This window comes from Rhinoderma darwinii, chromosome 1, assembly GCF_050947455.1.
Source record: "Rhinoderma darwinii isolate aRhiDar2 chromosome 1, aRhiDar2.hap1, whole genome shotgun sequence".
NCBI classification, from domain to species: domain Eukaryota; kingdom Metazoa; phylum Chordata; class Amphibia; order Anura; family Rhinodermatidae; genus Rhinoderma; species Rhinoderma darwinii.
Window position 1 is genome coordinate 476,381,829 of NC_134687.1, and position 13,859 is coordinate 476,395,687.

At 42.9% G+C, this 13,859-nt stretch overlaps 1 protein-coding gene across 1 annotated transcript in view; it reads left to right on the top strand.

The window, feature by feature from the left end:
- Window positions 1-12,426, top strand: part of CDK2AP1 (cyclin dependent kinase 2 associated protein 1) — a 34,957-nt gene extending 22,531 nt beyond the window's left edge. Inside the window, exons 3-4 of the mRNA XM_075854572.1 lie at window positions 4,963-5,089; window positions 10,244-12,426. Coding sequence (XP_075710687.1) covers window positions 4,963-5,089; window positions 10,244-10,311 — 195 coding nt within the window. The 3' untranslated portion in view covers window positions 10,312-12,426. The remainder of the gene's footprint in view (window positions 1-4,962; window positions 5,090-10,243) is intronic.
- The last annotated feature ends 1,433 nt before the right edge of the window (window positions 12,427-13,859 follow it).

The window sequence follows — 13,859 nt, forward strand, 5'->3', positions numbered from 1 at the left end:
AAAACAAGCATTTTTGGCCAAGTTATGACCATTTTTGTATTTATGCAAATGAGGCTTGCAAAAGTCCAAGTGGGCGTGTTTAAAGTAAAAGTCCAAGTGGGCGTGTATTATGTGTGTACATCGGGGCGTTTTTACTACTTTTACTAGCTGGGCGTTCTGACGAGAAGTATCATCCACTTCTCTTCAGAACGCCCAGCTTCTGGCAGTGCAGACACACAGCGTGTTCTCGAGAGATCACGCTGTGACGTCACTCACTTCCTGCCCCAGGTCCTGCATCGTGTCGGCCACATCGACACCAGAGGCTACAGTTGATTCTGCAGCAGCATCAGCGTTTGCAGGTAAGTAGCTACATCGACTTACCTGCAAACGCCGATGCTGCTGCAGAATCAACTGTAGCCTCTGGTGCTGATGTGTCCTCGCTCGTCCGACACGATGCAGGACCTGTGAGTGACGACACAGCGTGATCTCTCGAGAACACGCTGTGTGTCTGCACTGCCAGAAGCTGGGTGTTCTGAAGAGAAGTGGATGATACTTCTCGTCAGAACGCCCAGCTAGTAAAAGTAGTAAAAACGCCCGATGTACGCACATAATACACGCCCAGTTGTACTTTTACTTTAAACACGCCCACTTGGACTTTTGCAAGCTTCATTTGCATAAATACAAAAATGGTCATAACTTGGCCAAAAATGCTCATTTTTAAAAATAAAACCGTTACTGTAATCTACATTGCAGCGCCGATCTGCTGCAATAACAGATAGGGGTTGCAAAATCTGGTGACAGAGCCTCTTTAAGGTAAATGCCAGCGGCTATGCGTGCAACGTAACGTTTCGGTCGTGAGACCTTCGTCGGGCACTGTGCCGTACTGGGGACTGGATCAGCGTTAGAATAGCATAGGTGGTAGCGCCATATGATGTACCTCTCCCACACAACCACCATAAACATTCTCATGCCTATGATGCCCTGCAGAATGTCCCTGGTGCCTGCCTTTAGGAAAAGAGGGATTTAGGATTTTGGATTTCATCCTGCACAATCCTATTGTTTCCCCTGAGATAAGTGGTGCCTAAAGTGTCTACATTTCTTGACCTATATCTGGGTTGGGACCCTATCTCGAGCACCCGAAGATACTGGTGCTGTCTGAACGCAACCATACCCTTTAAAATGGTTGTCTGGTTTGGAAAACCCATTTCCCTATCAGGGACTGATGAGATGATAGAGGGGGAGGGGGTCCAGTGATTTCTCTGTCCTAATCTGGAAGTATTTTCATCTGGATAAGTGAGTCCTAGAAATTATCACTAAGCTTTACTAGTGGTTATCTACGTTTAGGTTGCTTTCTTCATTACTTCATTCATTTTCTCACCCCCTGATACACAGTTTATAACCTGCTCCGCGTGTCACAATTTTCTCCTGTGGGCGAGGCATGCTAGATGTGAATTCTGCTGCCTTCACTAGCTCTCATGAACATGCACAGTTTTATTCTTTTACTGCTTTCCCCTTCTCTATATAATCTCCTCTCAATTTTTCCAGTGATTTCTCTGTCTTAGTATATTCATCTGGATGAGTAAGTTCTAGAAATTATCTCTAAACTTTACTAAGATGCTGAAGACTGTGTGATCCCCCTGCAGTCTCTATCATGGGTGGTGGTCTCCTCCCTTTCTATATTCCCTCTGATTCAGCCTGCTCCCCTGTGTAGAACCTCCTCCCCGCTGGTATCTTTCACTGACCTAACACTGTGAGAGGAGGGAGGGGAGAATAGCATGCACGATCGGCTTTATGTTGGATGTTGGTCTGTGTGGTACCTTCTATTGGCGTCCCCTTCCCCCATATGGTGTTTTGTCATACAGTATACAAATAACCGTACCATACAGTGCCACATGTTGGCTATATAACACTTCAATACAGTAGCATAAATAACAATGCTATACAGTGAAGCCATTACCACTATACACTGCAGAAATAATATATTGTACACTGCCTGAACAGCAGTGCCACAAAATGCCTAATTTGCACAGGAATTGCAAAGACTCTACTGCAACCAAATGGTAGGAAATTTTTAACGAAGACTATTTCGAAAATTGCCCCTCAATAGCGACCGCGGCATCTAAGTGGTGGACAGAAGGAGGGCACTCCCAAGTTATAGGTCCAGCTGTTTTTTGCCCAAATCTCTGCATCATCATTTGCTAGACCTTACAGTTAGATGATGATGTTTTCAGACCTTTTGCTTTATATATGGCTAGTAAAGTAGCTAACGCTTAGGCAATAATGGAGCGTGGATATTTTGTACAATGCCCCAATGTAATATGTAGCCAAGTCCCATGGTACATAAAGCTGGGCGTGCACATTGTACAGATAGCATTGTTAAATGCTTACGTGCTATCCCGATGTGCAAGCCAGATGGGAACATATCTTCAGTTTCAAGAGGTGGTTATCAAGGCCCTAATATTTAGGAACCAGAAAAGGAGGGGCTTCCATCTGTGCATAAAGGATTGCTTCAATGCTACCACACACCCTTGGAATAATACTTTTATTATTTATTTACCCAATACTTATATCACCTTACTATGACTCCGTCCAGCTTACATATGCCCCCACATTATAAATTTAAATACCAGTAAAATCCCGAACAAAACTACTCCAACGTAAATTTGGGCTACAAAAGCCAAATAGTGCTCCTTCCAAGCCTGAAAGTGTGTCCAAACAGCAGTTTCTGACCACATATGGGTTATTATTGTACTCGGTAGAACCCGCTTAACTTCTTGGCAATTCTGGAGATAGGTGAGCGCTGTACTCTGCTATCTCCAGCAGTCCCATAGACAGTAAATGAAGCAGTAGTGCGCATGCGTGACCTGCCACTCCATTCGGAGGAACGGGACCTCCGTTTTCCTGATTGGTGGGGATCCCAGCGGTCGGACCCACACTGATCAGCATGTTATCACCTATCCTGTGGTTAGGAGATAACTTTTAATCTTGGGACAACCCCTTTAAGTGCGCTTGGTACTCTTTCACTCCTGAGCCTTGTCATATGTCCATGCCAAAGATTAGCCACATGTAGGGCATTTTTAAAATCTGATAACACAGCTCAATAGTAAGACAGCTGTTTTCTTACAGTAGCACAAGCTGGGCACAACATATTGGACACTGAAATGGCATATCTATGGAAAAATTGCAATTTTCACTCTGCAACATCCATTGTGTACCAATTTCTGCAAAGCACGTGTGTGGTCAAAATGCTGACTACACCTATGGATGAATTCCTTGGGGGTTGTCATAAGATACTGTAGCTATTGGCTGAACAAGTATTCGGCTATGTCATCCGGCTCCCCCATAAACATACCCACTCGAACGTGCATGTTTATTTAAATGGAAAAAGGTTAATAAGCTGTTGTCAGACACCTCTGGCGGCGCTTTCCTCCTGAGAACACAAAGGGTCAGGCATTTTGAAATCCAACATGACGTTTTCTCCTCTCCTTTCCTCCAGTGTCAAATGTCATCTCCGATACACATTAGACTATCGGCTGATTGAATATAAATTGGTTGAGATTAAACTAAATGTATGGCCATCTTTAGCAGGGGCTGTCTGGAAACATTTTAAGGATTTTTCTGGGATTTTACATTGTTGGCCTATTCTTAGAATTGGCCATTCATGAGTGATCGTGGGGGTCCTCTCCCCGGACACCCACAGATAAGCAGAACGGTCTGAATTGCAGTACCAGACACAGCCGCACACCCATGGACATTGCTGTGTCAGGTCCTGCAGCTCCCCTTTCTGCTTAGTTAGTCCTCATTCAGACGACAGTATTTTGGTCACTATTTTGTATTCGTATTTGTAAACCAAACCCAGGAGTGAAATGTAAACAGAGAAGAAGAATAGTGATAAGATTTCTACCTTTTCTGTGTTTTGTACCTTCTCCTGGTTTTGGCTTAAAAATACTGAACCAAAATATGTCCGTCTGAACGAGGCTTAAGGATAGGCCATCAATAGAAAACCCCTTTAATCCCTGGCCGACTTTTGATGTAGGGTTATATCATAGTCGGCAGGGGGAAGAATGGAGCGGGCTCAAGCTGCCCGGCTGAGCCCGCTCCATACTCCGCGTATGTTGGCTGTACGTACGGTTATGCATGCTATGGATTGTTTGAAAACTTTGCATATCCAGAATTCCCTTCTTATGTTTAGTGTGGTAGGTTGTGTAAGCATGCCACAATGTTCAACATTCAGAATATTTCCTCTCGCTCTCTTCCCTAATATTGTTATTATGTTTTCTGTATAATATAGTAATATTGTTAATACACTATAATAGAGAGAAAAAAAATCCACAGCCACTACCCAAAATGTGGATGCACCAGTGTATCACCCACTTTCTGCATCCTCTGTTACTAATAAATGACCCCAAAATGGCTAACACAATGTTTAGAATTGACAGTTTCTATTTAAGGTGTCTGTAGGTAAAAAAAAAAACATAAAAATAAACTATTTTAATAAAGTTTTTTTATAAATTTGATAGCAACATCCTGACTGATGTTTCATATGTGTTAGTGTTAGGGTATGTTCACACGCAGTGGTTTCAGACATAATTCGGGCGGTTTACCTCGAATTACTCCTGAAAAAACGCCCCTAATACACCTACAAACATCTGCCCATTGCTTTCAATGGGAATTACGATGTTCTGTTCGCTGTCAAAAAATGGAGCGTAAAAAGACGCTCCGTAAAAAGAAGTAGTATGTCACTTCTTGAGGCGTTTTTTGGAGCTGATTTTCCATTGAACACTATGAAAAATGCCTCAAAAAACGTCTGAAAAGAAGCCTCAAAAGAAGCTCCAAATTTCATTCTCCGCTTCAAAAACACCTGAAAATCAGAGGCTGTTTTCTCTGAAATCAGCTCCGTATTTTTCAGACGTTTTTTGTTAAGCGTGTGAACATACCCTCATTCTGAACTTTGCTAATCTTCCATTTCCTATATTATTGCAGGGCGCTTCTAGTAATCAGGTACCCCAAAGCAAGTATGCAGAACTCCTCATCATCATAGAGGAGCTGGGTAAAGAAATTAGACCAACGTATGCTGGCAGTAAAAGTGCAATGGAGAGACTAAAACGAGGTAAGAATTGTGTTTCACATATAATATAGGCCAGAGCCCTTATATGTCCTTGAGTTGTATTTTTAGCTCATAATTCCAATACCTTTCTTATGTACTCACACAGTAAACAAATGTGTATATAACAATAAGCTAATGCTAACAATTCTTCATCAAACTGTACTGTACCCAACTGAAAGAATACACTTTGGTGGAATACAAACATAATTTGGCACCAATCTCAATCAGTTGTTCTTAAAAAGTTTAAGCCATCCTTTTTTCTTGCACACATTGAAGAGTACCTGTCACCTCTCCTGACATGTCTATTTTAGTAAATACTCGTCTTCCCCCTTAAATAACAATTCTGGATCATGTTTTCTTAGAACTCTGCGTTGTTCCATTCCTCTGTTGTTCCTCCTAGAAATGTATGAATTAATTGACAACTTGGTTTTACCAATTCTCTTGGCAAGGGGGTGTGTCTCACCCTGTCAGCACGGATTGTCTGCCTAGGGACTAGGGTTGCACGATGCATCATAATATCAATGCTATTTTGATACAAAGCTGTGCGGTCACACAGCTTAGTATTGTAATACATGAATTTAGTCACCAGTATGATGTAATGCGGCTGGCACTGCACTAATGAGCGGCGGCGCCGGCCCTAAAGACATAGAACATGGCGGACGCACTGCAAAGCACCACATACTCTGTCTTCAGTGCCTGCCGCTCATTAGTGAGGCGCCGGCCGCATCACATTCATTCTGATCGCGTGTGTACCCGGCGATCAGGAGCGGGGTTATAGCTCTAATACACATGCGCAGCCCCGATCTAATGGCGTAGATCAGAGAATACTTTCATCTCCGCTGGTATCGCCTTGAATGCCGCGATCAATGTTGAAAATGAGAAGTGGGGACCCCACCTTTGTTCGTGTCACAGGGAAACTCTGTGACCCGATCGAGGGACATACCATATATGAACAGACAGCCCAGGGTCCATTGTAGGACCCCAGGGCTGTCTGACCATATTTCCTGTTCAGGTATACTTAGGTAATGACTAATGTACTGGCATATAGATTAAAGTTAAAAAATAAAAATCAAAAAGTAAACTTAGTAAAAAAAAAAAAGTAATGTTAAATTAAAAAAAATCTGCAAAAAAAAATAAATACTCAAATGCACATTTTTTCCATTTAAACATTAATAAAATATAAATCCCGAGACATAAAATAATACACACATATTTAGTATCATCGCATCCGTAATAACCTGCACAACAGACTTATAGCTTCATTTATGATCGGTGTATACTGTTAAAAAAAAAAATGCTTTTTTTCTGCATTGCTAAAATAAAAATGTATATAAATTAAGCGATAATGTAAATACCAAAAAGCAGGACCTTGATAAAGTACAACTCGTCCCACAAAAAACCAAGTCTCCTACAGATACGTTGTGCGAAAAATAAAAAAATGATGAACGCCAGGATGCAAAAAGAAGAAAAAATTATTCTGTCCTCCAGTATCGTTTTAGTATTGAGAATTGCAATACTATACGAAGTATCTTTAGGAAGAGATTTACCTACTATGTAGGTGAGGCTGCAGCTATAACCGTTAGATTATGTGCGCACGACAACGCCAAATACGTCTGAAATTACGGAGCTGTTTTCAGGAGAAAACAGCTCCAGAATTTCACACGTTTTTACAAGTGCACGCGTTTTTCACGGTGTCTTTTATGGACGTAGTTGGAGCTGGTTTTCATTGGAGTCAATGAAAAACTGCTCCAATTACGTCCCAAGAAGTGTCCTGCACTTCTTTGACATGGCCGTAATTTTACGCGCCGTCTTTTGACAGCGATGCGTAAAATGACAGCTCGTCTGCACAGAACATCGTAAAACCTATTGAAAGCAATGGCCAGATGTTTGCCGACGTATTAGAGTCGTCTTTTCAGGCGTAATTCGAGGTGTAAAACGCCTCCATTACTTCTGAAAAGAGGTTGTGTGCACATACTCTTATGGTATGTTCACACTGCCTATTTTCAGACGTAGTTCAGGCGTATTACGCCTGAAAAAACGCCCCTAATACGCCTACAAAAAAATCTGCCCATTGCTTTCAATGGGTTTTACGGTGTTCTGTTACCACGAGCCTTAATTTTACGTGTCGCTGTCAAAATACACTCCTTGGGACGTCTTTGGAGCCGTGTTTCATAGACTCTATTGAAAATAGCTCCAAAAACAGATGTAGAAAACGGCGCGAAAAACGCAAGTTGCTCAAAAAAGTCTGAAAATCAGGAGCTGATTTCCCTTGAAAACCGCTCCGTATTTTCAGATGTTTTTTGTTAAGCGTGTGAACATACCCTTATAGGGGTGGTCTCATCACGACAATACCTTTTTATACTGAAGCCGGACTGGTGATCAGTTGTTATCGACGGGGAAAGCTCTAGCTGACCTTACATTTCGCTGCAGTGGCTACTGCAAGGGAAATATAGTATTACAGTGTATTGGCAATACACAGACAGGCCAGGTCTGCCAGAGGGTAAGCCGCTGTTTGTAGTATTTGTACATAATATAGCTGTCGGCCAAACATCTTTATTTTAATAGGGAGCAGGAATAAGCCAGAGCAAGACAGCTCAGTTAGGTTGCTCCATACACATTATTGGCTGATTCCACGGAAATCAGCAATTTCAGATGACATATACTTGATATGTATGATCAACTTTACGCCTTGTTCACATAATGCAGTTTTAGTGCATTACATATTTTCAAGGCAAATTTTTGAGTGGATCCTTAGGAAAATATCAAGTGAAGGCTTATAGGGGAGGATTTATTAAGACTAGCATTTCATACACCAGTTTTAATTAAATGATCGCTGGAGCAAGATGCGCCTAATTTATTAGGAAGCGCATGCATTAAATTGGGCACATCTCTACCCAGCCTTGCGCCTGAAAGAGAAATCTACGCCAGCTACGGACTGGCGTAGTCTTCTGCTATAATTGATGTCAGTTTCAGGTATATGTTATAGTTAATTTGACGGGCAGCTGAGGCCACGCCCCTTCCGCGAAGCCACTTTTTTTTGCAAATTGTGACTTTTACTCTATTTGCACCTGCTCTACGCCATACAGCATATGGTAAATTCTACACATACTTCTTCTTTGTTGGCTCCAATCCCAGTTTTGGCTGAAAAAATGCATTTAAAAACTGCACCAAAGCTGCACTGTGTAAACAGGGTCTTGCATTAATAAGTCGTACAGAAATAAGTAAAGTATTGCTCCAAGTGGAATGTGGGAACTGTAACAATAAGGCCTTATTCACACGACAGTGAAAAACGGCCATGTGATGGCCGTCCTTTTAACGGCTTTCACATGGCCGTTTTCAGAACAATGATATTCTATGGGTGCATTCACACGGCCGTTTTTTTAACCGCACCGTGAATAATGGCCGTCAAAAAATAGGACATGTCCTATTTTTGGCCGTTTTAACGGCCTGACGGCCCCCATAGAAGTCAATGGATCCGTTTTTAACGGCTGTCAATACATGTAACAACCGTTAAAAACGGATCTGTTACATGGGGACTGGCAAGGGAACTACTAGTTCCCTTGCTGGCTATCGTTGGCATACTCACGTTTGCGGCGCTTCTTCAGGTGTGGTCACTCGTCTGTGGTCACTCGGGTTTGAAGGCGCCTCGATGACGTCACCGCCCCGTCGCACTGCCTTGCCAGATCCCGTGCAGACGAGTGACCACAAGTGAAGAAGAGGAGAGACGGCACTGCTCTCGTGAGTATGTGGCACGATCTACAGGGAGGCTGGTGTGGCATCTACAGGGAGGCTGGTGTGGCATCTACAGGCAGGCTGGTGTGGCATCTACAGGGAGGCTGGTGTGGCATCTACAGGGAGGCTGGTGTGGCATCTACAGGCAGGCTGGTGTGGCATCTACAGGGAGGCTGGTGTGGCATCTACAGGCAGGCTGGTGTGGCATCTACAGGGAGGCTGGTGTGGCATCTACAGGCAGGCTGGTGTGGCATCTACAGGGAGGCTGGTGTGGCATCTACAGGGAGGCTGGTGTGGCATCTACAGGCAGGCTGGTGTGGCATCTACAGGCAGGCTGGTGTGGCATCTACAGGCAGGCTGGTGTGGCATCTACAGGGAGGCTGGTGTGGCATCTACAGGGAGGCTGGTGTGGCATCTACAGGGAGGCTGGTGTGGCATCTACAGGGAGGCAGGTGTGGCATCATATACAGGGAGGCGTGTGGCATATACAAGAAGGCTGTGTGGCATCATGTACAGGCAGGCTGGTGTGGCATCATGTACAGGGAGGCTGGTGTGGCATCATGTACAGGGAGGCGTGTGGCATATACAAGAAGGCTGTGTGGCATCATGTACAGGGAGGCTGGTGTGGCATCATGTACAGGGAGGCTGGTGTGGCATCATGTACAGGGAGGCTGGTGTGGCATCATCTACAGGGAGGCTGGTGTGGCATCATCTACAGGGAGGCTGGTGTGGCATCATCTACAGGGAGGCTGGTGTGGCATCATCTACAGGGAGGCAGGTGTGGCATCATTTACAGGGAGGCGTGTGGCATCATCTACAGGGAGGCGTGTGGCATCATCTACAGGGAGGCGTGTGGCATATACAAGAAGGCTGTGTGGCATCATATACAGGGAGGTGTGTGGCATCATATACAGGGAGGTGTGTGGCATCATATACAGGGAGGCGTGTGGCATCATATACAGGGAGGTGTGTGGCATCATATACAGGGAGGTGTGTGGCATCATATACAGGGAGGTGTGTGGCATCATATACAGGGAGGTGTGTGGCATCATATACAGGGAGGTGTGTGGCATCATATACAGGGAGGTGTGTGGCATCATATACAGGGAGGCTGTAAATATTGTCTAGGTGAACATGTGACCTTCCTTTGGTTGTTTTCAGGGGGCTGGGACAAAAAAAGCCTGACCAATGAAATTCATCAGTTTTTTTAACGGCCATGAAAAACTGATGCAAAATGGATGTCAAACGGCCATTAAAAACGGACACATGGACTTGAAACGGATGAAAATTTAGAGACAAACTGATGCAAAATGGCCATGAAAAACTGACAGTTGATCAGTTTTAAATGGACATTTTTTTTCACTGTCGTGTGAATAAGGCCTTTCTTTCTGTAGATTGTGTTAATAAATGTCTTTCCTTCCTCAGGAATCATTCACGCCAGGGGATTGGTACGAGAATGTTTGGCTGAGACAGAGCGAAACGCAAGATCCTAGCCATGCCAAATGAAGCCTCTCTGAAGCATACAAAGCTAATTCCAATTTTTTTGTTTTGTTTTTTTTAAAACTTTAGGGCAGTCTTTCTGAATATTTAGCCAGTGGGATTCACATAAACTCTTGGGGATCCCTCTAATGTACTGTAAAGCTGCTAAACACAAAATGCAATTTTTACTAGCAAACAGAATTTCCACGTATAGTAAAGTATTGAAGGCTCTCGGATTCTTTTACTAAGATTCCAAGGAAATTCATGATTTCTTGCATTATAAGTTACAATATCTTTTGCTTATCTTTCTTGTACATTAACATTCAGTTTCTAACAACTTTTATGCATTCTAATTAGATGCTTATCGTGCGCTGGTCTTACAAGAACAATGCATGTTTTCTTTTTCAATATTTTTTTGTTATGTTTCCAGTATGTTTGATCTTAAAGGGGTATTCCTAAAATCATAAACGATCACCTTTCCATGGGATACGTGATCATTTTCTGATCGCTATTGTCCCCATCGATTGTGAGAACAGGGGTCCCGAACCCCCAGATCCTTCTCACTGATCGACCGCAGTGAGGAGAACATTGAGTTTAGCAGCGGTCGAGCATGCGCACTACTGCTCCATTCAAGCTTCTCCTCACTGCAGGGAGGAGGATCTGGGGGTTCGGTAGTGGTTCCAGCGGTGGGACCCCTAGTGATCATAAAGTTATCACCAATCCTGTGGATAGGTGATAATTTACGATTTTGTGACTACCCCTTTAAGACACAGCAACATTATTAAGATGGATTTTTCTGTTTTTATTTCAAATTCGGAGTGAGCAAACTGTTGGGGACTCAAGATAATCAGAGAAGTCATAAAATATTGTACATTTTATATTTCGATAAGGCTCTGTTCACATCTTGTTTCGGGCATACGCTTGGCGCACACATTTTAAGTCTGCGCTAAACATCTGTGCCACACGTATATTCAACTGTATGGCTATACAGTTGCATATACATCTGCCATTGACTCCCATTGTATTGAAAAGCAAAAGAAAAGGAACACCAGCATATACCCACCAAACATATTTAAAAAAAGGGCCCTTTTCTGACATATTTTTGGCTATTAAAGTCTATGGCCATGTTGGGGCGTACACGTGGGGAGCACTTCCCGATGTATACACCGAGCTTAGAGCCCATCCACGGTATGAACAGAGTCAAAGAGTGATACATACCATTGTATGCGATAGTTTGTCAAACTTTTTTTTTTTTCCCACCCATGTCAAATTACATATTTTATTCTCTATGGGAAAATAAGTTAACTCAGCCTTTATGGGAAAACAAACTTAAATATAACTTATGTCTGCACATTTTAATGCACCAATATTGTTTATTTGCCAAGTTTAACATCACAGCATCCAAATATTTCTTGTGGCCATCTAACAATCTTTGTATTCTTGATTAAAGGCTATGTAAACCTTTGAAATCTTTTTTTTCTTTTTTTAAATCAGTGTGATTGGTGTAGCTTTCAAAATACTTTTTATTAAAAATTATTTTAATTTTTTGAGATACAGCTGCTTTTTATACTGTATACAGAGCCGCTGTATCATGCGCTAAGACCTGAATCCGTCAGGTCAGCGGGACTGACGGGTTCAGTGTCAGCAGGTCCTGTGTGTCTGACACGCAGGATCCACTTGTAATCGATCACATCTAAGTAAGGAACGTAGATGTGATCAGTAGCATCTCAGTGCCGCTGACCTGACGGATACAGGTTTCAGCGCTATATACAGCTGCTCTGTAGACAGGATACAAAGAAGCTGTATCTCAAAAAGTAAAAATAATTTTTAATAAAAAGTATTCTGAAAGTTGCACCAATCACACTGATAGTTTTTTTTTTTTTTTTTTAAATGTCTATTTCAAAGATGTACATAGCCTTTAGGGTAGGAACACACAAGGAGTATTCAGGGCTGATACACTGCGTCAAGCTGGGCGGCGTATCTGCCCTGAACACCGCAGGGAATGCCGTCCGAATCCCCGCACCAGGCTGTGGTGCGTTTTTTTCAGGGTTCCGCTGCGCAAATTATCGCACATACTTACCCCCTCCTCTGACGTCCGCTCTGACCTCCCTGGATGACGTTGCAGGCCATGTGACCGCTGCAGCCTTTGATTGGCTACAGCGGTCACATGGCCTGCAACGTCATCCAGAGAGGCCGGACTGGAGAAGAAGCAGGGAATACTTTGTATAACTTTATTTTTATTTTTTTCTTACTCACTATATTTGCGGCGGAATCACTGTGATTCCGCCGCAAATATCGCAATACACACCACTTTGTTTAGAGTTTAAGCACCCTATTGAATTCAAATGGGAAAACATTCAACAGAAGAGATGCGATTCCGCAGCATTAGTTGACATGCTGCGGTTATAGAAACCGCACCGCAGGTCAATTTATGTGCGTTTTTTTCGGTGGCATTTTTCCACACAGTGTTAGGATGAGATTTGTTGAAATCTCACCCACACTGCTGCTACTGTAAAACGTTGCGGATTTTCCGCACTGAATCCGTTGCGGTAAATCCGCAGTGTTTACACTGTGTGTGTGTTCCTACTCTTAAGAAGCTTTTTCCAATCACCCTTTCTTGCAGAATGCTTTTAGTTTAGAAATATTGTTAGGTCGTCTTACATGCACGACATGTTTTGAGATTTACTCACAGATTTTTAATAATATTCAATGTGGGGAACTCTGAAGGCCTTGCCAAAAGTTTAGCCTTTTTTTTCTTGAAATTGTTCCAGGTTTATTACAAGTATTGTTTTGTAATATCCAACCTCTTTCCAGCTAGAGTGTTTTCACTGTGGGACACTGGCTTTACAGGATTTGTTGATATTTAGTAGAATTTATTTTGCCCTCTATCTGCTCAATATTTCCAGTGGGCTAGTGGGCTATTCCCATTTCAGACATTTATGGTATATCCGCAGGATATGTCCTAAATGTCTGATAGATGATTGTCCCAGTTCTAGGACCTGCATCTATCCCAAGAATGGGGGTACCCCGGCCTCGCCTGGTTAGGTGGCTGCTCGCCGCGACATTCAGGTGGAGTCTCCGTGGAGAGGTGGTTCAGTTTACGGAAACAGCCAAGTTCGCTATGCTAAGCTGTTTTCGTAAATCCAATTCACTTCTATAAGTAGTAGTGAATAGAAATAGCTCAGCGAGCTCGGCTGTTTTCTAATTAGCTCCGTATTTTCAGACGTATTTTGTTAAGTGTGTGAACATACCCTAAAGATACATGCCCCAGAAACGATATGTCACTAGTGCTGTATACTGGGCTAGAACTATCGGCTCCTAGCCCATGTGATCGGTATATGGCATGTCACTAGAGGCTGAAAGAACGTGACTTCAGAAGTCACGTGACGCATCACGGCAGCAGAGGAACGGACCACTTTGGAAAGAGGAAGTAAATTACTAAGTTAGTATGGGGAAGAGACTAAATATAGAGCCCTGATAAAAGTTTAATTCAGAAAACCCATTTAAAAGTAGGCAAGATGTCCTTTTCTTAAAATGTTCAGTCTTTGTTTCATCTGACCAC